Here is a 27,465-nt window from a genome sequence, read left to right on the forward strand (position 1 = left end):
AATCAGTCAGTTGGAGCTGATGCAGCGCCTGCAACACACGTGGAGATGGCGGAGGGGCAGAGAGCGGCCCTGGGGGCTCAATGATTGACGGACTAGCTGGTGAGCTTCTTGAATGAGAAGTTCACCCAGCAACAGAAGGAGAGTCTGCAGGACCTGTCCCGGGTGGTGGATTTGATCAGGGCGGTGGTCGACCGCGTGGAAACGAAACTGGCAGCCCAGGGTCAGGCAATCCAAAAGATGGAGGAGGTGATGGGGGAACACAAGGAGCAGTTTGCCTTGATGGCAGCGGAGATGGGGCTGATGCGCGATCAGCAGAGGCGGCTTCAGGAGAAGGTCAAGGACCTTCCGAACCGGTAACGCAGGTAGGATATAAGGATCATGGACATGCCGGAGGGGTGTGAAGGAGCCGATGCTGGCGCATATGTGGGGAGGGTGCTGGAGAAGCTGCTCGGAGAGAGTGCATTTGCATGGCTGTTGGAGGTGGATCTACCTAACGAGGAAGCCCCACGGGAACGAGCCCCCGAGGGCGATGGTGGTGCCGGTTGCCTCAGTTCCTGGACAAGGGGCGAATATTATTATTATTATGAGATGGGCAGGCAGACGAGGCGCTGCACCTGGGAGGGCAGTGAAATCCGAGTGTACCAGGACCTGGGTGTTGGCCAAGAGGATAGCGAGCTTCAACAAGGTCAAGGCTGCCCTCCACAAGAAGGGGGTGAAGTTTGGGCTACTGTGCTTGGCACGTCTGTGGGTGACCTATGAAGATTGGGAATTGCATTTTGGGTCGGCGGAGGAGGTGATAGGTTTTGTTCAAGACAATGGACTGGCAGGAGAAGGTGGACTTTGAACTTTGGTGGAGTTGCTGTGATGTTGCTGTTAACTTATGTTTGGGGTCATGTCTTTCTTTTTCGGTTTCAGGTTTGTTCTTTGTCCCTTGCTAAGGGATGGGGGGGCATTGGTCTCTTTGTTTGGGCTTGGGGAGAGGTTGTTTTTGGTTTGCTTGCAATAATGTTCGAGTGGGGGAGGGGATGCTAGGCGCCATGGGTGGGGACTGCCAGGCTACCTGAGCGGGCTAATTCACGGAAGCACAATGGGGGCGGGGGAGAGGGGGGGGGGGGGGGGGAGAGTGGAAGGTCAGTGGGGAATGGAGCCGGGGCTGTTGTTGGGGGATCTGGGGGGGTGGGGAAAGTACTACAGACATGGGAAGGGTATTTAAAGTGTAATGGGAGGAGGATCGATGATGATGGGTACCTGAGGATGGGCCTGGGGAAGTGCGGGACATGGGTCAGAGGCTGGCCCAAGAGGGACTACGGTTGATCAGTGGGGGTCAGGATGCCCCCCCCCCCCCCCCCCCCCACCCCGGACCAGACTGGTCACATGGACCGTGCGAGGATTGGACGGGCCGGTCATGAGGAACCTTCGCACACCTTCCGCAATTGAAGGCGGATGTGGCCATGCTGCAAGAGAACCACCTGAAGGTGGGGAACCAGATGAGGCTGAGGAAGTGATCGGTTGGGCAGGTATTTCATTCGGGGTTGGATTTTAAAACAAAGTGGGTGGCGATTTTTGTCAATAAGCGGGTGGCGTGAGAGGTGGGATATATACTGCTGGAGTCTCGGGAAGGTACGTTAGGGTTAGCGGGAAATTGGAGGGGATGCCGGTGATGTTAGTCAACATCTATGCCCCTATGATGTGGAATTTATGAGGTAGGTGCGGGGGAAGATCTGGGCCAGGATTCTCCCCTACCCGGTGGAGCGGGGGGTCCCGGCGGGACGGAGTGGCTTGAACCACTCCGGTGTCGAGCCTCCCCAAAGGTGCGGAATTCTCCGTATCTTTAGGGGCTAGGCCCGCGCCGGAGTGGTTCCCGCTCCGTTGCTGGCGCGAACGGCCTTTGGCGCCCCGCCAGCCGGGGCTGAAAGGCCTTCGCCGGCCGGCGGACGTCCGCGCATGCGCCGGAGCGTCAGCGGCTGCTGATGTCATACCGGCGCATGCGCTGGGGAGGGCGTCTCTTCTGCTCCCGCCATGGTGAAGGCCATGGCGGGGGCGGAAGAAAAAGAGTGCCCCCACGGCACAGGCCCGCCCGCCGATCGGTTACCCCCACCATAGGGGCACCCCCCAGGGTCAGATCGCCTCACACCCCTCCCCCCCACCCCCCCCCCAGGACCCCGGAGCCCGCCCGCGCCGCCAATCCCGCCGGTACCAGAGGTGGTTTAAACCATGCCGGCGGGAAAGGCCCGGGCCCGTCAGCGGCGGGACTTCGGCCCATCGCGGCGGACATGGCGGGGGCGGGATTGACGGCGGCCCCCCGGGGATCGGAGAATTCCGCCCCTGACTCTCATCGGCTGATTATGGGGGGGGGGGAAACTTTAATACTACAGCACGGTAGCATTGTGGATAGCACAATCGCTTCACAGCTCCAGGGTCCCAGGTTAGATTCTGGCTTGGGGTACTGTCTGTGCGGAGTCTGCACATCCTCCCCGTGACTGCGTGGGTTTCCTCCGGGTGCTCCGGTTTCCTCCCACAGTCCAAGGATGTGCAGGTTAGGTGGATTGGCCATGATAAATTGCCCTTAGTGTTCAAAATTGCCCTTAGTGTTGGGTGGGGTTGCTGGGTTATGGGGAAGGGTTGACCTTGGGTAGGGTGCTCTTTCCAAGAGCCAGTGCAGACTTGATGGGCTGAATGGCCTTCTGCACTGTAAATTCTATGAACTGAAATGAAAGCTAACGAGCTTCGGGGGTTCATGGAGCACATGGCGGGGGGGGGGGGGGGGGGGTTAGATCCGTGGAGATTTGGGAGGCCGAGGGTGAAAGAATTTTCGTTTTACTCCCATATGCACGAGGTGACTCCTAGAACATAGAACATAGAACAGTACAGCACAGAACAGGCCCTTCGGCCCTCAATGTTGTGCCGAGCTATGATCACCCTACTCAAACCCACGTATCCACCCTATACCCGTAACCCAACAACCCCCCCCCCCCCCAACCTTACTTTTATTAGGACACTACGGGCAATTTAGCATGGCCAATCCACCTAACCCGCACATCTTTGGACTGTGGGAGGAAACCGGAGCACCCGGAGGAAACCCACGCACACAGGGGGAGGACGTGCAGACTCCACACAGACAGTGACCCAGCCGGGAATCGAACCTGGGACCCTGGAGCTGTGAAGCATTTATGCTAACCACCATGCTACCCTGCTGCCTGAATAGATTTTTTTCATGGTGGACAAAACATTGTTGGCAGGGGTGGTAGATACCGAGTATTCAGCAATAGTGGTGTCGGATCATGCCCCGCACTGGGTGGATTTATGAGTGAGCAATGTGGGGTGCGGGGGGCAGGGCCTGCAATGGAGGCTCGATGTGGGATTTGAGGAAGAGGTGTGTGAGCGGGTGGGGAAGGCCATCCTGGGGCATGGTGAGTTGAATGACACGGGGAAGGTTTTGGGAGGCACTGAAGGCAGTGGTCGGGGAGGCAGTATATTTTGATTCGGGCACACAGGGAGAAGGCGGTGGGGGTGGAGATAGAAAGGCTAGTGGAGGAAATCCTGCAGGTGGACCAGAGATATGCAGAGGCTCCAGAGGAAGGGCTGTTAAAGGAACGCCAGAGGCTGCAAATGAAATTTGGGTTGTTATCCTTATCCCATTTTAAAATGAGGGAGATCGATGCCTGCGACAACGTCGGGGGGAGCACTCCCAACTACTTTGCTTCATTGAAGGCAGTAGGGCAGTTGCGAAGGGTGAGAGGGGCGGTATATGAATATGGGAAGAAAGTGAGCAGGATGTTAGCGCACCAGTTGAGGAAGCAGGATGCGGCGAGAGAGATTGGGAACGTGAAGGACACAGTGGGAATCGGTCTTGGACCCTGCGGGGGTGAATGGGGTGTTCAGGGGGTTTTCTAGTAAATTGTATAAGCCGGAATCCCCAGTCGGGGAAGAGGGGATGAGGTGGTTTCTGGGAGGGTTGGAGTTCCCGAAGGTTGATGAGGAGCTGATGGAGGGCCTGAGGCCCCCAATTGGGCTTGTAGAAGTAGTAGAGAGGTTGGAGGCAATGCAATTGGGTAAGGCCCCGCGACCGGATGGGTACCCGGTGAAAATTTGTAAGGCGCTCTCGTGGGTGATGGGACCGCTATTGGTAAGGGCCTTCAATGAAGCAAAGTAGTTGGGAGTGCTCCCCCCGACGTTGTCGCAGGCATCGATCTCCCTCATTTTAAACCGGGATAAGGATCAGGTAAACATTGTGTCGGATAGGCCGATCTCCCTTCTAAATGTGGATGCCAAATTATTGGCAAAGATGCTGGTCACAAGGATTGAAGATTGCGTCCCGGGGTAATCGGAGAGGACCAGACGGGGTCCGTCAAGGGGCGGCACTTGGCGACCAACATTAGGAGGTTGATTAATGTAATCAACAGAGGGGCGAGAGGTTGAGGTGATGGTGGCCATGGACGCAGAGAAGGCCTTTGATCGGGTGGAATGGGGAAACTTATGGGAGGTCCTGGGATGGTTTGTGTATGGGCAGGGATTTGTGGATTGGGTCCGGTTGCTATACCAGGCACCGGTGGCGAGTGTGCCGACAAACTGGGTGAAATCAGATTACTTCAGGTTGCATTGGGGACGAGGCAGCGATATCCACTTTCCCACTGTTGTTTGCCTTGGCTATAGAGCCATTATCATTGCCATTGACAGCATCGAGGGTTTGGCAGGGGATAGTATTGGGGGGGGGGGGGGGTGTGAACACAGGGTCTCGCTATACGCGAACAATCTGCTTCTGTAGATATCGGACCTGCTGGGGGGAGTTGGAGGGATTGTGGGGATATTAGAGGAATTCGGAAGGTTTTCAGGATACAAATTGAATATGGGTAAGAGTGACGTCTTTGCGATCCAGGCGAGGGGGCAGGAAACGAGATTGGATGAGATGCCGTTCAAGGTGGTGGGAGGGAGCTTTTGATATTTGGACATCCAGCTAGCGTGGGAGTGGGAGCAGCTGCATAAACTGAATTTGGGGCGGCTGGTAGAACAGATGAGAGGGGACTTTTGGAGGTGGGACGCGCTCCCGTTGTCATTGGTGGGGCAGGTACAGACAGTGAAAGTGACGGTCGTCCCGAGGTTTTTGTTGTTTTCCAGAGCCTCCCAATTTTTATCCCCAAGTCATTCTTCAAAAAGGTGAATGCAGAGATCTCGGGATTTATTTGGGTAGGTGAAACCCCGCGGGTGAAAAAGGTGCTGCTGGAGCGGGGGGGTGGCAGGCACTCCCGAATTTCATTATCTACCGATATGTGGTAGCCACCGGTTCGCTCCGGGGGGGTTTCCCAAGCTTGAAGGAGCTGGAGGAGTTTGAAATGGGTTCCGATACCTGCAGGTGAGGGATTTTGTGCGGAGGCAGGTTTTGACCGTCCCACACTTGCTGTCCCAGGGGCTACAGGATAAGGTGGTGTTGAGAACAGTAGTAGGAGAGGGGAAGGTCTCAGAGATCTATAAGGAGCTGATGGAGTGGGAGAGAGCCCTAATACCAGAGGTGAAGAGAAAGTGGGAAGAAGAGCTGGATGGGGACTTAGAGGCCCTGAGGAGAGTTAATACGTCCTCGTCTTGCACCAGGCTTAGCCTTATACAGTTTACGGTGGTCCACTGGGCACAAATGACTGTGGCCCAGATGAGCAAGCTCTCTGAGGAGGTGGAGGATAGGTGTGGGCACTGTGCGGGGGACTATGTCCATATGTTTTGGGCAGGGGTTTGCTGACATCATGTCAGAGGTCTTAAAAATGAGTGTGGTTCCGAATCCAGAGGTGCCGATCTTCGATGTGTCAGAAGACCCGGGAGCCCAGGGGTGAGAGAGGCCGACGTGCTGGCCTTTGCCTCCCTCATGGCCCAGAGACAGATCTTACTGGGGTAGAGGAACTTGGCGCCCCCAAAGTCGGTGGTATGAGTTAGTGGCATGGCGTGGTTTCTCAGACTCGAAAAAATTAAATTTGCATTGAGGGGTTCATTGCAGGGGTTTGTTCGGAGGTGGCAGCCGTTCATCGACTACTTCGAGAAAAATTAAGCTGTCAGCAGCGGGCAGGGTGGAAAGGGAGGCATGGGAAGATGAGTAAGGACAGGAGGGGTGGTTGGGGAAGGTGACATTGTTTGTGTAAGCCATGTTGGTCCGGGGGGGGGGGGGGGGGGGGGGGGGGGGGTGCTTTGGATATATTCTCGTGTTTTTGTTGAATTTTGATTTGATGTTTAAAGTTGCTAAAATTATAAGGAAAATTTCTCCTTAACATTCTCTGCTCTCAGGAGAACAACGTCAGTCTTTCTAGTCTCTTGGGAGGAGCTAAAGTCACTCATCACTGATACCATTCCTCTCTGAACCTTCTCCAAGACCTTGGTGCCCTTCCTAAATTATGGTTCTCAGAATTGAACACTTGCTGCATTGGACAACAGTGACTCCGTGCCCCAGTCCAGTACCACCCAGTGTGTTTCTTTTTCCAAAAATCCTATTGGTCTCCAAACAGATCATTCCCACTAAATGTTGCACAACTAAGTGTTGACTGCTGAGTGTGCATTTCATGCAAGCCATCACTATAACAGTCACTCACCGATGATCGAGATAGGTTTCCTGGCAAAGCGCAGCCGTCCCCAAAATCCAACATATTTACTGCGACAGCCTGCTGACCATAGTCGGACGATGTATTCAGTTCCAAAAAATACCACTAATACAATCTCCTGTTGGAAAATAAAGATAAAAATAAATGGATAGAGCCATTCCAAAATGATACAACATTTGTGAAACTCCAGAACCTTCTTTGTGTCCAGACTGCACACCCAATCTGAATACTATCTTTGGCAGTGAAGGCATTGATGTACTCTCTGCCCATTTATCACTGGGGACATTTCTCAGCTTTGCCAACTCTTTTGGGAAGACACAGAACCAGAATGATCAACGTCTGAAACAGGCACAGTATTGTTGCAAACATTCAGTCGTTGCAACACTAGACTGATGGTCAGGAGGCTTTGCCTAATAGGGTCGGGGCCAGGATTGCAGGTGGGTCTAAACTAAAACAGATCTCCTTGGTTATATGCCACTCCATCCCCCATGCCTGCCTTCTTCCTCAGGTATCTGCTAATGCTGCTGCTACTTTCTAGAAGTCTTCAGATTGGTCCTACAGCCCTACCCCTTCTTTAATTGGATGGCAAGCATGTCCTGGCCATTAATTGGACACCCTAGGGGAAATTACAATGGGTGCCAGTTTCCCACACAGTGCCGATTTGTGGCCCACATTTCACAGCCTGCTGGTAGAGTTCAAAAGCTCACAGGGAAAATCCTGTCCATAGACCAGAGCATTGGGCCAATGAAAACGGCAAATGAATCACAAGGACATCAGCCTTAGACTGGACTGCTAGCAGCACTGTTTGTAGCTGCTCCTGTAATATCGTTATTGTATATAAATATTGGTGTGGTGACGGAACTCCTGCCTCCCGTGGATTACTACAAACATCTTCCCGGTGAACCCGCAAGGGAGAGGGACGGAGCTGGAATTATTCCTGTTTACATATTCCCAAAGCAAATTCCACTACCTGGGGTCCAGATAGCCCAAAACTGGACACGGATCCATAAATGGAACCTGACCAGTCGAGTGGCGGAAGTCAAAAGCGACCTGCAGATATGGGGCAGACTGCCACTCTCACTGGCAGCGAGAATGCAGATGATGAATTTGAAAGTACTTCCCAAGTTCCTCTTCAGATCCCTCCCGATCTACATCCCCAAGACCTTCTTTAACACGGTATACAAACTAATCTTGCCATTTGTGTGTGTGTGTGGGGGGGGGGGTCGAGGATCCAAAAGAGGGTTCTACAAAGGAAAGAAGCATGGGAGGCCGGGCCCTCACAAACCTGCAGTCTTACCACTGGGCAGCCACAGCAGAAATGGTGAGGGGATGGTGAGGGAATCGAAAATGGATTGGGTGAAGGTGGAGGAGAGTTCCTGCATAGGGTCATCCCTCCGAGCCCTAGTCACAAACCAACTGCACTCCCATCCCCAACAAACAAGAAGCCCAGTGGTGGTAGCTGTGCTCCAAATGTGGTATCAGATGAGACAACATTTTGGTCGAACCGAAATGGGCACCACCTTCAAAAGGTGAAGCCAGGACAAGGGGACATGGACGGTTAGAAACATGTACACAGATGACAGAATAGCAACCCCGGAGGAACTCACGGAGAGGTTCCAACTACCAAAAGGAAACAAAATGAGACATATACAGATCAAAAACTTCTTCCGTAGGAAACCGATGACATACCCCTAGGTACCAGCACATTCGCTAGTGGAAGAACAGTTCGACGTGGGCGACATAGGGAAGGGGAGCTATGGGAACCTGTAAAGGTGACTGTTTGTGGAGGTACGTTCCCCCTGGATGAAACAAGGGAAAAATGGGAGGACAAACTAGGCATAGAAGTAGTGGGGGGAGGGGAGATCTCTGAATTGAAGCACGACACAGGGTGAACTCTACATCCACATGCGTAGGGTTGAGCCTATTGCAGCTAAAGGTGGTGCACAGAGCGCACTTAACCAGAACCCGAATGAGCAGGTTCTTCATGGAGGTGGAGGACAAATACGAACAGTGCCAGGGTGGCCTGGCCAACCACACCCACATGTTCTGGACTTGCCCCACAATTATAGGGCTCTGGATGACCTTCTTTAATGCAATGTCCAAAGTTGTGAGGGTGGAGCCATGCCCAAAGGGGGCAGTCTTTAGGGTCTCAGAGCAGCCAGACGTCTTAATGGAGAGGGGGGCCGATGCCCTCACCTCCCTAATTGCCTGGCCAAGAATTCTGCTCGGCTGGCCATCGGCAGCACCACCCAGAGCTGCAGATTGGCTGTCTGACCTGCCGGAATTCCTCCAACTGGAGAAGATAAAAAGAAAGGGAGGAGGGACGGGAGGGGGTGGTTGGGGAGGGGAGGGGGGAAATGGGGGGGGGGGGGGGTAGGGGTTGGGGGTGGAGGAAGAAAGCTCACAAAAAATGATCACGAGGTACAAGGGACAGTGTCGCAGGGGACAGGCTCAAGGGCACGCGGAAAACCAGAGTGAACAACAAAAATAACAAGCCGGTTAATATGCGTTCGAGCCACACTGGAGAGTACAGCTGAGGCAGGTAGGCCAAATGGGGACCACGGCCACAGAGGGAAGGGAGACAAGTACGTGTAAACATATATAGTGATCTTTGTTCCTGTTTTCTTTTTTGCTCTTTGGTCTATCTCTTTTGTCATTTTAATTTTTCTTTGTCTATTTTTGCTTTGTTTTGTGCGGTTTTGCAACATGCAACTTAACCTATGAACTGAAATGGTTAACATAAAATGTAAAAACCAATAAAAACATTTGTTAAAAAAACTACAAAACTTCATCAGATGTCACATTTCTTCAAACGATCTGAATCAACAGGGGTGAAAAATACTCCAGTTTCATTTATTTTTCATTACATACATACAACTCATAAACCAAAGCATTGTTAAATATGTAAATGTGTCCTGTCAGCAAGACAAAGCACAAGGCAATAGTTACTGTTTGAATTCATTACTGTACATGCAGACAAGCTAAGTGTGCATCCATCAATCCTGCTAGAGACTAGAATGACTAAAAGGAGAAGGACTAGTCGGCTGAGCGCCAGGCGCCATTATTCATGTCTGATGTTTAAATAGAGGACCACTGACCCCGAGGAGACCTCAGATATTCACAGGAGGTCAGAGGTGAAAGTGCACAAGCTGTTCTTCATAGCTGTACAAAACTTATCCAGGTAACCGTTAGCAACCAGAACATGCCCCCGGTGACTGTCCGATATCGGAAAGCGTTTTCTATATCAGTCCTTGCATGAGTCCGAGCCGTTCTGCAGTTTGATGGATACACTCTGTCGTTGCAGTCCAGCAAGCTTGCCAAGATCGACCCAGAGTGGATAATGTTACTGAAGTGGGAGAAATAAAACGAGCTTTAAAAAGCCCACTTCATTTCAAAGCTGCAAATTATAGTCAGCGAGCACACACGAAAAGGAGCACACACATTTTGAAAAACAATGTCAATAATTGCGCACAGGCATATAACCAAGGGTTGTGACAATGTACAAGGGTGCAATCCAACTGTTTTCTAATAGAGTGTTGATATCTCATAAGAGGATCACGAACATTAATCCTAGCACTAAATCTTTGTGGAATTGGGGGGGGGGGGGGGGGGGTTGTGCGTGGGGAGTAGAAAATCAGGTTAAGGGGAAAAAACTGTTTTGAACACTAATATAAAAACAACTGCAAAGGCTTTTAGCCTGTCGTGGAGAGAGATTTTATCTTTGCATGAGAAGGCTAGATTGCCATTCTCTGCCAAGATTCCTTATCTGGGATCTCTGGCGATGGCTCATATGACTTAAATAAGTTAGGTATGGATTTTTTAAAAATATAATGAACGTAATAATTCAGCTTGAGACAATAACTTGTGCAATGTTAATGAAAATAAAAACAGAAGAAAACCAGTGTTCAGGAATGTTATTAATTGTAGTTAAATCTCTTCGTAAAGGAAACATTACTCCACAGGCAAGTAAAGTCACCCATCAGATTGAAGCTAAGTACCCTTATTAAAGTCAATTATTCTTTTTCTCCTGCTAGCCACTCATTTCAGTCCTTTACTCCACAGAATAGTCTATCTATTAACTAGGCAAACCTCAAGATTGGGAAGGTCAGATACAGAAAATAACTACTGTGTGCCTTGTGTGAAGCAAGTGTAGGCCATTCAGCCCCTCAAGCCTGTTCCGCAACTTAATCAGTTCATGACTGAACAATACTTCAATTCCATTCACCAGCCTTTCCTCAACACATATCGTATTCACCTTTCCTCGATGCATATCACGGCCTGGATTTTCTGACCCCGGGCCGGGTCGGAGAACTGTTGGCGGGGTGCGAGAATCGCGCCACACTGCTCCGACGCCGGCCTGCCGATTCTCCAGTGCCGATTCTCGGATCGTCGCCACACCGGTCGGGGGCTGTTGAAAGTGCCCCCCCCCCCACCTCGGCGATTCTCCACGCCTCGATGGGCCCAGTGCCCACCAAGTTCGGCCAAGTCCCACCAGCGTGGGTTACGTATGGTCCCACCTGGCGGAACCTCAGAGTTCTGGCTGGGGGGGGGGGCAATCCTGATGGGGGGGGGAAGAGATCCGACTCGTGGGAGGGCCTCCACGGTGGCCTGGCCCGCGAGCGGGGCCTACCGATCGGCGGGCGGGCTAGTTCCATGGGGGGCCTATATTCCTCTGCACCGGGCCCCTGTAGGGCTCTGCCATATTGCCTGAGGGTCGGCGCGAAGACGGGAACCCATGCGCATGTGCAAATTCGCGCTGGCTGTGGCGCACCGGTTGGAACAGCGGACACCATTCCGGCACCGTACTAGCCCCCCAGGAAGGGGTGCATACCCGGGCCTGGCGGCCCATTGACGCTGGAGTGGCTCGTGCTGCTTTTGACACCGGCGTCAGAACTTGGCCGTGGGGATCGGAGAATCCCGGTCCACATTCTTATTATTATTACCACCTCATTAAGAAGGAGGGATGTTATAACCTGGCCCTTTACTACTGGCTGGGGACTAATGACAATCCAACAATCCTTAGTGAGTATGAGCTTCCCCAATGAGAGGGGCGGAGAAATCATTAGCAGCCACCTGCATAAATAGAGCTGGCCAGTCTGGAACCAGCAGAGAGAACGGAGTGAGCAGCTAGTTATTTCTTTTCGATTCTGCAAACTCGTGCTGGATTCTTCGTGGCCCTCACAAAGAGGGAAAACTCTGCATTCAGCGTCATCTCCCACCGCCTCATCCTCTCCCTCATCTCTTGCCTTCTGCTCCTCTTCTGATGAGCTGTTTCCTTCCAGGGCCTTATCATACTCGAGCCCAAGTTGTGGAAGCCATGTTGTGGGGACCACCACAATGACTGAGGCCTTGAGGAAGGGTATTGAGGTCACCTTCCCGGCAAGCCCAGGCATCGGAATCGCATCGTCAGCAGCCTGATGTCTACTCAATGGTTCTTCTGTTGACCAGGTGGCATTTGGTAGTATTGCCTCTGTGCCTTTAGTTGGGGCTCCTGTAGAGGGTTCAGTAGACATGTCTTCAAGGGATATTCCTTGTCCCCCACGATCCATCCATGCACGTTAGAGTTTGGAGTCAAGATCTGAGACAGCCAGGATTGGCGGAGGAGTCACGGCAGACATCAGGAAAATGATTGCACATGTTGAGGAAGCTCTTGCTGTTGTCACAGATCAGATGGATATTGAGGGAGTGGAAGGTCTTCCTGATGGATCTCAGTGGCCAGTCACTGGGTGCCTTGATGGTCACATGGGTGTAATCGATGAGACACTGCTCCTGGTGGAATCCAGCGATAGTCAAAATCCGATGTCCCCTAACCCTGCGAGGTTGAGTCTGTTGTGAAACGAATATCCCATCCAGCTTTGGCGGAGTGGGCATCTGACACCTGCAAAATGTGCAGTGGTGTGCAGCTGTTTTTGCCAGGGCTTTAGCTGATCCATCAAGCGAGCCAGCATCGATACGCCATGGATGTCAACACTGTTCAAAGCCGGGTGCACTCTCCCTGCTGTCTGTGCAGTGCCAAGTGCGCACGTCAGCCAACTGTCCAGTTCCCCTTTGCCCCCTGAGACAAGTTGAGGCCCTGGAGCATCCCAATTGTTACCGTCCTGCTTTCTGCTGGTACTTTTTATTTATTATTCATTCAAGTGATGTGGACCTCAAACTTGGTGAGTTCCTGCAGTGCATCTTGTAGATGGTATACACGGCTGCCACTGCTCGCTGGTGGTGAAGGGATGGAATGTCGAAGGGGTAATAATTAAGTGGGCTGCCTTGTCCCACATGGTGTCGAGTTTTTATGAGTGTTTTTGGAGCTGCTCTCATCCAGACAAGTGTAAAGTTTTCCATTACACTCCTGACTTGTACTTTGTAGACGGTGAACAGGCATTGGGGTGTCAGGTGGTGAGTTATTCGCCACAGGTATCCTAGCCTTCAACCAGCTCTGGTACACAGTATTTATATGGCTAGTCCAGTTCAGTTTCTGGTCAATGGTAACCGCCAGGATGTTGATAGTGAGGGATTCAGCGATGGTAATGCCATTGAATGTCAACAGGCGATGGTTAGATATTCTCTTGTTGGAGATGACCATTGCCTGCCACTTGTGTGGCAATGTCACTTGCCATTTATCAGCCCAAGTCTGGATATTGTCCAGATCTTGCTGTATTTGGATATCTGAAGAGTTGCAAATGGCGCTGAACAGTGTGCAGTCATCCGCAAACATCCCCACTCATCCGCAAACATCCCCACTTCTGAATTTATGATGGCTGGCAGGTCATCGATGAATCAGCTGAAGATGGTTTGGCCTACCCTGAGGAACTCCTACAGTGATATCCTGGAGCTGAGATCATTGACCTCCAGCCACCACAACCATCTTCCTTTGTGCTAGGTATGACTCCAACCAGCGGAGAGTTTCCCCCCTGATCCCCATTGACCCCAGTATTGCCATGGATCCTTGATGCCATACTCATTGAAATGCTGCCTTGATGTCAAGGGCAGTAGCTCTCACTCACCTCTGACATTCGGCTCTTTTGTCCAGGTCTGAACCAAGGATATAATGAGGTTAAGGGATGAGTGACCCTGGTGGATGCCAAACTAAGTGCCTGTGAGCAGGTTATTGCTGAGTAAGTGCTGTTTGATAGCACTGTTGCTGACGCCTTCCATCACTGATTCCAAGAGTGGACTGATGGGGCAGTAATTAGCTGTGTTAGATTTGTCCGGTTTCTTGTGGAGTGGACATATCTGGGCAATTTCCCATATTTCAAGGTAGATGCCAGTAATGTAGTTGTACTGGAACAGCTTGGTTAGGGGAGTGGCAAGTTCTGGAGCTCAAGTCTTCAGGACTATTGCCAAAATATTCTCTAGGCCCATCACCTTTGCAGTATCCAGTACCGTCAGCTGTTTTTTGATATCATGTGGAGTGAATAAAATTGGCTGAAGACTGACATCAGTGATGCTGGACACCTTCGGAGGAGGCAGAGATTAATCATCGACTCGGCATTTCTGGCGGAAGATTGTTGTAAATGCCTCAGCCTTGTCTTTTGCATTGATGTGCTGGACGTCCCCATCATTGAAAATGAGGATATTTGTGGAGCCTCCTCCTCCAGTGAGTTGTAATTGTCAACAACAGCTGGATGTGGCAGGACTACAGGGCTTGGATCTGATCTGTTGGTTGTGGAATCACTTAGTTCTGTCTATTACTAGTTGTTTATGCTGTTTGACATGCAAGTAGTCCTATGTCGTAACTTCACCAGGTTGACACCTCGGGCGGGATTCTCCAATAATGGGGCTATGTCCCCACGCACGTGAGAAAATGGGCGTGAATCACTCTGGACTTTTTTCAAAAAAGTCCAGAAAGTCCAGAGTGATTCTCTGTTTTTAAGGAAGCTAGCAGGGCCCCGGAGTGCTTCTCATAGCTCCCGCTGTCGATTCAGGGCAAAGCACTTCTGGTCGCGGGTCCGCTTATGCGTGTGGCGGCCGACTACAGCGATGGCCCCGCGTGACATGGTGGACCCACACAGTGGGCCAGCAGCGAAGAAGTAGGCCCCCCCCCCCCCCCAGATCGCGCACACCCGCCGATCGGTGGGCCCCAATCACGGGCCTGGCCGTTGTGGAGGCCCGTCCCGGTGACGGATCCCCCCCCCCCCCAAACAGGATGGCAATCACAGCTGCGACTCTGAGCTCCCGCCAGGTGGAACCGTACGTGAACAACGTCGGCGGCTGGAGAATCATGGGAAGGCGCGGACCCATTGGTCCGACGCCCCATTTTCTGTTCCTGCGCCGAGCGCCATTGTAGCGTGTAGACTTGGAGAATCCTGGCCCTCATTTTTAGTTATGCCTGGTGTTGCTCCTGGCATGCTCTCCTGCACTATTCATTGAACCAGGCTTGATCCCCTGGCTTGATGGTATGGTGGAGTGGGGGATATGCAGGCCTTTAAGTTACAAATTGCTGCTGAGTACAATTCTGCTGCCTCATGGATGCCTAGCTTTGAGTTGCTAGATCTGTTCGAAGTCTATCCCATTTAGCATTGTTGAAGTGCCACACAACATAACGCAGGGTGTCCTCAATGCAAAGATGAGACTTTGTCTTCACAAGGACTGTGCAGTGGTCACTCCTTCTGATAATGTCATGAACAGGTGCATCTGCGGCAGGCAGTTTGACGAGGATGAGGTCACTCCATCACTCATGACGATGGCTGTGCCATCATGATGATAAGTTCTTCTAGATCCACCAGGTCTACAGGAATCTTGACATATGCTCAGTAGAGTACAGCAGGCCTCCTCCAGATGGTGGAAGCGTTGCTTAAGTGCCTTGTTGTCTACATTATCTCACTTTGCATGGTGCAATGGTGTTGCTATAGACATACCACACACGTGTACATTGATTACGTACCTGACTCAGGACCATGTTGTAGCCTTGTCACCCTGTACTGCCCTTTCATTTGTCGTGATGGTTCAAATAAAGATAGCATAGTGGACCAACTCGGCATAGTGGACCAGCACAGATGGAAGGCATTATTACTGCTGGCAGCATACAGAGTATCAGCCTGTATGGTACGCAACATAGGGTCGCACATCAGCAGGACATAGAGGGAGTACCTTTTAATTGTGGCGCATCCAAGAGTTGACATCCACGCCAGCATAATAAATGTGCATACAGTTTATGACACACTGCAAAATGACAAAGCCTGCAATCCTCATTGGGAGGACTGGGGCGGCACAGTGGCGCAGTGGTTAGCACTGATGCCTCACTGATCAGGGGCCTGGGGTGACTGTCTGTGTCACATTCTGCTCATATCTGCACGAGTTTCCTCCTGAAGTTCTGGTTTCCTCCCACAGTCCAAAAATATGCAAGTTAGGTGAATTAGCTATGCTAAATTGTCCCATTGTGTTCAAAGATGTGAAGGTTATGGGGATAGAGCGGTGCTCTTTTGGAGGGTCTGTGCTCAATGGGCTGAATGGCCTCCTTTGGAACTGTAGGGATGGTATGATTTCTATGAAAACCACATACTCACTTCATCTGGTTCTTTCTGGCAAGATAGAATGAAATCTTTCAGCTCCTCTGAGAATACAGAGACTCAGAGGCCTCCCTTAGACAAAGGTTGAGAGTAAACCGGGAGATGGTGAAGAAGCATAATCAGTCCTAGTCACCTTCAAAGCTGCTATCATCCTGCTCAGAGGCTGCACTTGTGGCTGCAGCAGGCAGCAGATTACACTGAGGGTGACCTTGAGTGAATTGGAACATCTGACATACTGCTCCACATCGAGCTCCAGGCTGGAGAATTGTTGCCTCGACACTCTGGGTGGAAGGAACCTCCTAACACAGGGTTCCTCTCCAGCTCCCCCTCCTTTCTCTTTCGGCAGTTTGTCCTACTCGCTGCAGCATGTGCTCATTCTCTTCTTATGTTCTACTTGACATGGATTGCATTCTGCTGCACCCAAGTCTGGGAGCAAGTGGTTTGGGCAGAATTCTTAAAGTCAGGCAACATCTTCGAACCCATGCCGCGTTAACGTCCTGAAGATTTCAGCAGTTTGAACCAACTCTGGAAATCAGTAAGCCCTGGGTTGGTTGGTGGGCCCGTGACGCCCACCACACTCAGTGTGGTGGAGGATTCGGGCCCGGAGGGTGACTGTCCGAAGGCTGTCAGCCGCCCAGTGTCGGGAGCGCAGGGTGCTCTTGAGGCTCGCTGCAGTGGGGTGCGGGTCTCACTCGTGCCTCACTCTGTGTTGCCCCTCACCCCCTCTGGGGGACTCCCGGAATCTGGCACATCATAATTGAAGGTTCTTTTATTTTTTCTGCCTCCATAGATAGTTCAGGCAGTGTGCTATTGGGTCCCCCTCCACCAACACCCCGACTCCCTCCCTCCCCACCACCCTCCTTTCCTCTCTCACCCCACCACCCCCCTTCCTTTCCCTTCTGTTAGTACAGAGGTGATAGTATCTGGTCCCTCCAGCATAAGTTTAATGCTTGTACCATTTGGTTTTTGTAGAACTGTGTTGTGAATTGTTTTAATAATTAGAGTATCCCCCCCCCCCCCCCCGTACATTGGTACTGAGGGGAGGGTACCCTGTTTCTCCAACACAAAATGAGTGTTTGCACCGTTTGGCCTTGTATATATTTTTTACTGCTTTAATAAAAAGGTATGCAACAGCAGCCAATAGAAATCAATCAGCAACCAACATGCGATTCACTGATGATCCCTTTAAGTAGCACTGGGGGGGGAAGGGGTGGTATGTCTTTTTAAACTGCTGAATGCATGTGCAGCTGTGTGAGGTTAAGAGAGGGTTTTAGTTGGAGCACTGAACTCCACAGAGAAATCCAACACAAGGATATAACTCGCTCAGTGAAAAATGGAAAGAAGCTGTTGGGTAGAGAAAATCAAATTGATTGTTTGGAATGATGAAAGTGCTCAACAAGAACCAGGTTCTTCTGTTATTCTTGTAACTTGAGGTGCCATTGTGATCTTTTTTTTATCAGTAAGGCTATGCAACATGTCAAATAATGCTTCTCCATGATTTCATTCAAAACCAACACTGCTAACAGTAAGTGTGATTGCAATTGTAAGTACAGTGTGCTTCAACAATCTAAAGCTGTTTATCGCATTAAAAATTAAGTAGATGATTTAATACTTTGAATCACTGAATGATTTGAACCAAGTAATATAAATTTCACAAGACAAATTGCAATTTAGCGCCAAAAGCAATTTTCAGTTCAGGTTAGTTCAATGAAGCAAATTGACTGTGTTATGTAAACACTTGTCTAGAATGAGATTAAAAGCTATAAAGTAAACTGGTTGGGTATCTTGTGGTGCAGGGTAGTGACCCTGCCTTTGAGCTAGAAGCTCTTGAACTCAAGATGGCCACAGAAGCTGCATTCATTATGTGGCCAAACAGGTTTATTGTCAACTGGCAAATTGTCCAACTACACCTATGGCAGAAGTTAAGAGTGAGAGAGTCTCATGGTCAGCCAGAACCTGTAGAAGACAACAGCAAACCACTGCAATACTTAACCAAGCATAACCATGAACCAATCCAATGGAAGTCCACAGTTTATACAATGGAATCATAGAATCCCAATAGTGCAAAAAGGAGGCCATTTGGCCCATCGAGTCTGCACTTACCTTCCGAAAGGGCACCCCTCCCTGGCCCAATGTCCCGCCCTATCCCCGTAACCCCACTTAGGAGCAATTTAGCATAGCCAGTCCACTTAACCAACATATTTTTGGACTGTGGGAGGAAACCAGAGCACCCGAAGGAGGCCCATGCAGACATAGGGAGAATGTGTAAACTCCACACAGACAGTCACCTGAGGTTGGAATCAACCCGGGTCCCTGGCGCTATGAGGCAGCAGTGCTAACCACTGTGTCACCATGCCACCACTAGAAAACTGCACGGATACATTGTTGTTCCATGCTGTCTTTGGGCATGGTATCTGAGGAAAAGCAAATAAAATTTCCCAAATGCTTAGGCTGAAAGCTGTATGTTTCAAGGTATCTATTTCAAATCTTACATTACAAACTTCCAATAAACTCACTGATTCATTGTAGACTGCAGCAATCAATAGTTCCCAGTTGTGGTGTTATGCCTGGAGATAATATTACATGTACTCAGAAATGTGACCTCCCACCAGCAGGTGGCACCAGACATTGGTCAAGTGACATCTGGCTACCAGCAGAAGGCTGTAAGGTGTATATGAGGATAGTGGCATATAACGGTAGTTCCAGGAGAGTCTAATGTAATTCTATGATAACTTGGTCTGTATCTGATCATTACCTTACCACGTGTACATTAATAAATCCTAGTTCTGGCTAAGTCACCAGCAGTTTTGCAGAATCATTGCAAGACAAGATCACGAACACAACACCAGTAAACAAACAGCAGTGAGATTGCGTTAAAGCATTAATGTAACTGGGATATCCAAAGGGCATGTTCAAACAAAGCATTGGGATCTTTTACATTGAACCGCGAAAGGAAGAACCCTTAGCTTAACGTTGCCTACAAATGACAAATACTCCTTCAGGACAGCGCTAAGTAACAATGTAGTTCAGCAATGTCTAAATTTTCAAATTCTCAGACATGGTTTTCAAATCATTCTAAGATTTTGCCCCATCCTCTGCAACCTCTTCCAGCCCTATAACTGGTCAAGATCTTCCCTTCTCCCAATTCTGTGCCCTCTTATGCATCCCCAAAGCTCATCGCTCCACCACTGATGGCAGTGCCTTCACGTGCTTAGGTTCTAAAGCCCTCTTAAGCATCCCTGCCTTTTTACCTCTCCCTCCTCTTTCAAAATATCCCTTTAAATTCTTTGACTAAGCTTTCTTTCACTGGATTGGATTGGATTTGTTTATTGTTCCATGTACCGAGGTATAGTGAAAGGTATATTTCTGTGTGCAGCTCAGAAAGATAATTTAGTCCATGAAAAGAAAATATGTAAAAGGGCAACACAAGGTACACAACGTAAATACATAGACATGCGGCTGCATGATGCCGCAGTGCTTAGCACTGCGGCCTCACAGCGCCGAGGTCAATCCTGGCGCTGGGTCACTGTCCATGTCCGGAAATGCGCCGAAATGTGGTGACTAGGGGCTTTTCACAGTAACTTCATTGAAGCCTACTCGACAATAAGCGATTTTCATTTCATTTCATTTTCATGTGGAGTTTGCACATTTTCCACATGTTTGCGTGCGTTTCGCCCCCACAACCCAAAGATTTGCAGGCTAGGTGGATTGGCACGCTAATAATTTCCCCTTAATTGGAAAAAATGAATTGGGTACTCTAAATTTATTCAAAACATTTTTTTAAGTAATTACATAGACACATCGGATGAAGCATACATGAGTGTAGTATTAATCAGATCAGTCTTTTAGGAGTCTGGTAACAGCGGGGAAGCTGTTTTTTGAATCTGTTTATACGGGTTCTCAGACTTTTGTATCTCCTGCCCGATTAAGATGTTGGAAGAGTGAGTAAGCCGGGTGGGAGGGGTCTTTGATTATGCTGCCCGCTTTCCCAAGGCAGCGGGAGGTGTAGATAGAGTCAATGGATGGGAGGCGGGTTTGTGTGATGGACTGGGCGGTGTTCCTGACTCTCTGTAGTTTCTTGCGGTCTTGGGCCGAGTAGTTGCTATACCAGGCTGTGATGCAGCCAGATAGGATACTTACTGTGGTGCATCGGTAAAAGTTGCTGAGAGTTAATGTGGACATGCCGAATTTCCTTAGTTTTCTGGGGAAGTATAAGCATGGTTGTGCTTTCTTGTTCATAGCGTTGACGTGGGTGGACCAGGTGTTTGGTGATGTGCACACCTAGGAATTTGAAGCCGTCAACCATCCCCACCTCAGCCCCGTTGATGTAGACAGGGGTGTGAACGATACTTTGCTTCCTGAAGTCAATGACCAGCTCTTTAGTTTTGCTGGCATTGAGGTTGTCGTGACACCATTCTACTAGGTTCTCTATCTCCCTCCTGTATTCTGACACATCGTCGTTCGAGATGCAACCCACTACGGTCTAATATTTACTTATTCCACATATTTCCTTACATGGTTCGGTATTAAATTGTGTTTGGTAGCCACTGCTGAGATGTGCCTTGTGGGGGTTGTGTGTGTGTTTGTGTGTGTTTGGGGGGGGGGGGGGGGGGGGAGGTTTTTGTTTCCACTATATTACATTGCTCGATAAATGGAAGCTGTTATTGTCAATGATATACTCAAACATTTGGAGTGAGGTTTGAACCTTGTATGACCTTCTGACTTAGAGGTGTGAGTGCTGCCAACTGAATCAAGGGTAACACCACATTCAAATGTTAAATATTAGGTAGAAAGTACATTTTGAATACAGGACTTGTGAATAAGACCAAAGCAGACTTCCACCAGATCTGCCAGCTGTGACCACTGAGGTTAGGATTAAAAGGCGAGTCCTTGGTGTCGGAGTGCTGCTGCCTGAGAAACCATGCAAACATTTGCAGTGTAACAAAGCCTGATTAAGTGGGCAAGATCAAAACATGACGCAAATCCCTGAAGAGTGTATGGGTTTATTTGACACACTGCACAGTCAGGGCAAACAAAATAGTAACCATCAGTGATGTTACAGATGGTCCACAAAATGGTAACAGAAAGGAAAGAGAAATGCAAAAAACACATTTTAAAATAAATATTCTTTGAATAACAGTGTTTGACTTTTAAAAGAATATACAGCATTGCTCCAAAGTCACACACAAGCTTTCATTTTCTGACAGGACAAATAGTACACAAAGTCAAAAACAAATAAATGGACCTGTTTTATTTCTCATATACACGTAAATCAGAATAAAGTTCTGAGAATAAAGCTTCTGCTTTATGAAACATCAAGGCCAGACCTTAAATTCTGTGCTGACAGGAGCCAAGAAATCTCCCCAGGCTCCTTATCTACAATGACTGACATGAACCAAAGATGAGAAAATCAGAATGATGATTCACAGAGAGTATATCTTTTATCTCTTTTCAGCTCTACCCAATTTTGTAGCCTCACTCTGTCCAACTCTCCTCAGTCCAGTCCAACCCAAAGTCCTGTCGTATTCGGGTGGATGTAAAGGATACCACGCTACTCTTTTCAAGATAACAATGTTCTTCCTGGTGTCCAGGCCAATATTCATCTCTCGATCAACAGATTTTCTGGCTATAAAAATAACATTCATGCCACACATGTGCCAAGCAAATACCACCTCCAACAAAAAATAATCTATCTCCCCTTAACAGTCAAAGGCACTTTCATCACTGAATCCCCCACCATCAACAACCCAGGGGAGGGAGGGGTTACGATTGACCTGAACCTGAACTGTTTTAGCCTTATAAATACGGTGCCTACCAGAGCAGGTCAAAGCCTGGGAATTCTACAACAAGTAACTCACCTCCTGACATTCAATACCTGTCATTATCTACAAGGCACAAGTCAGGAGTGCAATGAAATACTCTCCACTTGCCTGGATGAGTGCAGCTCCAACAACATTCAAGAAGCTCAACACCATCCAGGACAAAGCAGCCCATTTGATTGACACCCCGTCCACCACCTCCAACATTGACAGTTGTGTGTACCATCTACAAGATGCACTGCTCCTTTGACAGCATCTTCCAAACCCGCAACCTCCACTATCTATAAGGGCAGCAGATGCATGGTAACAGCACCACCTGGAAGTTCCCCTCCAAGTCACTCATCATCCAGACCTGGAAATATATCGCCGTTCCTTCACTGTCTCAGGATCAAAATCCTGGAACTCCCTCCCTAACAGCACTGTGGGAGTACCTGCACAACATGAACTGCAGCGTTTCAAGAAGGGGACTCACCACCATCTTCTCAAGGGCAATTAGGGGTGACTAGATATATTACCCGCCTCTATGCAGCTTTGTTTTGGCTTGTACAATAAACTTTTCTGTTTGAATCTTTTTTGGTACTACTGTGATTGTAATCACAACAAACCCTGGCCTAGCCAACGACATGCAAAAATAAATTTGAAAAATGTAATTATTACTTCGAATTTACAGTATAGAACAGGCCATTCAGTCCAACAGATCAGCCACATGAGCATCTTGCTACCCTTTTTCATCTAATCCCACCAACATTCCTTCTATTCTATTCAAATGTTCATCTAATTTCCCTTTAAATGCATCTATGCTAGTCACATCAATTACTCCTGTGGTAGCAAGTTCTACTTTGAGATAAAGAAGTTGTGCCTAAATCCCCTTTTGGATATATTCATCTTATATTTATGTCCGCCAGTTGCAAGTAGAAGCCTCTTCTCTACATGTACTTATAAAAAATCCTTTTATAATGTTAAAGACCTCAGTTCATCCCCCGGTCTTCATTCTTCTTGAAAAATAGTCTCAGCCCATGTAATCTTCAGATGTGTTTAACTTCTCAGTTTTGATATAATTCCAGTAAAACTTTTTTAAACCTCACCAATACTTCTATATCCTTTTTATAATATAGAACATAGAACAGTACAGCACAGAACAGGCCCTTCGGCCCTCGATGTTGTGCCGAGCTTTGTCTGAAACCAAGATCAAGCTAACCCACTCCCTGTCATTGTGGTGTGCTCCATGTGCCTATCCAATAACCCCCTGAAAGTTCCTAAAGTGTCCGACTCCACTATCACAGCAGGCAGTTTATTCCACACCCTAACCACTCTGAGTAAAGAACCTACCTTGGACATCCCTCCTACATCTCCCACCCTGAACCTTATAGTTATGCCAAATAAAGTACATTTTTTGAAACAGAACATATGAGGTCTCCAAGGGATCGGAGGCCCCAAGCTGCATGTCCTTTGGGCAGAGTGATGCCCTGGCTGAGTCCCTTATGAACAAAGAACAAAGAAAGGTACAGCACAGGTACAGGCCCTTCGGCCCTCCAAGCCCGTGCCGACCCCTTATTTCTCCCTTCCTTTTTTTTAAATCATTTTTGATCTATGGCTGCTTAATGGAGATGTACCTTTAAGTCATGCAGCAGAGAAAATGATGACTGGGCCATGGCCTGCTGAGACCGGGCCATGGTCTGCTGAGACTCGGCCAGACCCCAGAGCGCGGTGGCAATGTTCAGCTAGCTCTGGGACATGGCTGCCTGTGGGGAGGCCAAAGCTATTCACAGTAAAGTGTGGCCTAACAAAGGATCCAACTAAGTTTGATGTAGATTCTCTACCACCTCATGTTTTGTTTTCTTGTTTTCAATGACGATGCAAGCCTGTGTCGTGACATTTAATGATTTATCTATCTCCTCGTTCAGATCCCTGTGTTTCTTGATTACATTAAACTTTATTATCCATGCAGTGTGACCTTTCTTATTCTTCCAGCCGAAATGGACCACTGCATCTTAACTATATTGCCGTTCATTTGCAAAATACATGAACATTCTGCAGATTATTAATGGTGCTTGTGGGAGCTTGCTGTGCACAAATTGGCTGCTGTGATTCCTACCTTACAACAGCAATTAGACTTCAAAAACATCTTCCTTGGCTGTGGAGCACTTTGGGATGTCCTGAGGTCATGAAAGGTGTCATATAAATGCTTTTCTTTCCTTTGCCTGACGTCTCACCAGACCATTCTGCTTGTCTTTCTCTGTCTAACTCTGCTCTACCTACTGTAACTTCAGGCAATTAAAAACAAAATACTGCAGATGCCGGAAATATGAAATGAGAATCGAAAATAATAAGCATGTCAGGTAGCATCTGTGGAGAGAGAAACAGAGTTAACCTTTCAGTTCGATGGCCTCGCTTGGCAAAATTGGTCAATGCGACTGAATTCTATACCCTCTTGCTGCTAGACCCAGTTCAACCCTACAGATGACATCTACTGAGCTCTTTTCAAACTAATCTTACCCTGTAATCCATTTATCTAGTCCAGGCTGCTATCTAGTTCTGAAATGCTCACAATCTAACACTGCTTAACCCAACTAATCAAATCATTCAATCCAACACACACACGTGTAATTAAATTGATCCAGTCAAATCAACACAAACTTAAACAACTTTCGGATGTCTTGAATATAAAGTATTCCTCCAAGTAAACCTGCTTACTTTAAATATTATGATCTATGATTCCATAGTTTGTTTGCTTTTTCATATATATTTCATTTGATGTGATTTAATAGCTTTCCCTTTTTGGATTGTGTTTCTTTTTAATTTTTCTTTGGTGCTTCCATCATCCCTCCTCTTGTTTCCTTTCTTTCCTATATCGAGTTGTCTTTTGATTTGTTTTGACTAATTTTGTTTGGACACGTTGCTGAGTGGTAGCCTTCTTGCTTCAAGGTACAAGCCCAACTCTAAAGACTTGAGCATATAGGCTAGGCTGACACTTCGATGTAGCGCTGAGAGAGTACTTTATTGGCAGTGATGCCATCTTTTGGGTGAGGCATTAAGTCGAAAACCTGTCTGCCCTCATACCCAAAAGGTCTAACGAAGGGCAGGGGATTTCTCCTGATGTCCTGACTAATATTTATTCTTCAAAAAATACTGCAAAAACAATGGATTATCTTGTCATTTACTTCATTGCTGTTGGTGAAAGATCACGGCTACATCATAACAGTGCAATTCTTTAAAAAGTACTTCGCTGGCTGTAAAGCGCTTTGAGAAGCCTAGAGATGTGAATTTCATTGGAATCATAGAGGGATGCTTCAATGCACGGAGCATAACAGGTAAGACAGATGAATTTAAAGACTTGATTCACGCTTGGAACTTGGATGTGGTCGCTGTAATGGAGACTTGGTTAAAAAAGGGACAGGACTGGCAGCTAAATATTCCAGGATATAAGTATTTTAGGTGAGACAGGGAGGAAGGTAAAAGAGGTGGGAGAGTTGCAATACTGGTTGGAGAACATATTACAGCTGTACAGAGGGAGGACACCATGGGAGAATCAAGTAACGAGGTACTATAGGTAGAACTCAGAAACAGGAAGGGGACAGTCACTGTGATGGGGATGTACTACAGGTCCCCCAGCAGCCCACGGGAAGTTGAAGAACAGATATGTAAGCAGATTCTGGATAGATGTAGAAATAATAGGATTGTTGAAGTGGAAGACTTTAATTTTCCTCCTATTGACTAGAAATCCCTTAGGGCTAGGGGTCTGGATGGTGAGGAATTTGTTAAGTGTGTCCAAGAAGGTTTTTTGGAACAATATGTAGATAGTCTGACTAGAGAGGGGGCTATATTGGACTGGGGAACGAGCTGGCCAGGTTATCAACGTTGCAGTGGGAGAACATGTCGCGAACAGTGACCACCATTCTGTAAGCTTTCGGATACTCGTGGAAAAGGACGAGTGTTGTCCTAGGGTTAAGGTGCTAAATTGGGGGAAGGCTAACTATAACCAGATTAGGCAGGGTTTGGAGGCTGTTGTTTGGGAGAGGCTGTTTGAGGATAAATTCATATTTGGCATGTGGGAGTCTTTTAAGGAGCAGCTGATGGGAGTGCAGGACAGGCATGTGCCAGTAAAAAGGAAGGACAGGAAAGCAGGATTCGGGAATATTGGATGACCAGGGAAATTGAGAACCTTGTCAAAAAGTTAAAAGGGGCATACGTGAGGTACAGGCAACTTAAAACAGATGAAGCACTGACGAATACAAGGAAAGTAGAAAACAGCTCTAGCAGGGAGTTACGAGGGCAAAAAGGGATCACAAAATGTCCTTGGCAGACAGGATCAAGGAGAATCCCAAGGCATTGTATACATATATGAGGAACAAGAGGTTAGTTAGAGAAAAAGTTGGTCCACTCAAGGACAAAGGGTGGAAATTATGTGTTGAAGCAGAAGTAGTGGGTGGGGTCCTTAATGAATACTTTGCATCGGTGTTCACAAACGAGAGGGGCACGTTGATTGATGGTGTCTCAGAGGGATGTGTAAACACTTTAGAACAGGTCGTTATTACGAGGGAGGAATTGTTAGGTGTGGTAAAAAGCATTAAGGTAGACACATCCCCAAGGCCAGATGGCATCAATCCCGGATTACTGAGGGAGACAAGAGATGAAATCGCCGGGCCTCTAACAGAAATCTTTGTGTCCTTGTTAGCCACAGTGGAGATCCCAGGGGATTGGAGAGTAGCCAATGCTGCATCGTTACTTAAGAAGGGTTGCAAGGATAATCCGGGTAATTATAGGCCAGTGAGCTTGATGTCAGTGATAGTGAAATTGTTGGAAAGGGTTCTCAGAGATGGGGGCTGGATTCTCCGAAAATGAGACTATGTCCCCACGCCGGCGTATAAACGATGGGGTTTCACTCCCAAAATTCCTAGAAAAAGTTAAACAAATTCATAGCCCTCCAGGGGACTAGCAGAGACCCGAGTGAATCTCGCAGCTTTTGCTGCAGATACCGACCCCAGCACTTCCGGGTCAGGGGCCGCACATGTGCATGGCGGCGACCTCCAGCGGCCGCGCCGTGCTCCATGGCGGACTCGACCGCGGAGCCAGACAAAAAAAATAAACCCCCGATCTGCGGCTGAGTCCGCAGCCGCCACGCAAGCATCCTGACCGGCAATAGGTGGTTAGTTCCACGCTGTCGGGAGCTCGGCTGGTCGGGAGCGGAGATTGGCTGAGCGGGTCTCTGGCAATGGGCCCCTGGCCGCGCGCCGTACTCCACGGTGACACCGATTTTCGGTGCTCGGAGAATCGCCAGATTGGAGCCCGATTACGGCATCAATCTTGATTCTCCGCCCCAGCACCGGCCGCACTCACGGCATCGGGCTGCGGAAAATCCAGCTCAGGATCTATGCACATTAGGAAGCGAATTGTCTTATTAGCGACAGGCAGCATGGTTTGTATGAGGAGGTGACAAAAATGATTGACAAGGGAAGGGCTGTGGACATTGTCTACATGGACTTTAGTAAAGCATTTGTTAAGGTCCCTCATGTCAGGCTGGTGCAAAAGATTAAACCACATGGGGTCAGGAGAGAACTAGCTGGATGG

At 48.6% G+C, this 27,465-nt stretch overlaps 1 protein-coding gene across 1 annotated transcript in view; it reads right to left on the bottom strand.

Moving 5' to 3' along the window:
• The window catches only part of LOC119971636 (potassium voltage-gated channel subfamily KQT member 1), an 865,896-nt gene that overhangs the window by 561,450 nt on the left and 276,981 nt on the right, over positions 1–27,465 (bottom strand). The window contains exon 4 of the mRNA XM_038807461.1: positions 6,567–6,693. Coding sequence (XP_038663389.1) covers positions 6,567–6,693 — 127 coding nt within the window. The remainder of the gene's footprint in view (positions 1–6,566; positions 6,694–27,465) is intronic.

The sequence above is a fragment of the Scyliorhinus canicula genome, chromosome 9, assembly GCF_902713615.1.
Source record: "Scyliorhinus canicula chromosome 9, sScyCan1.1, whole genome shotgun sequence".
NCBI classification, from domain to species: Eukaryota; Metazoa; Chordata; class Chondrichthyes; order Carcharhiniformes; family Scyliorhinidae; genus Scyliorhinus; species Scyliorhinus canicula.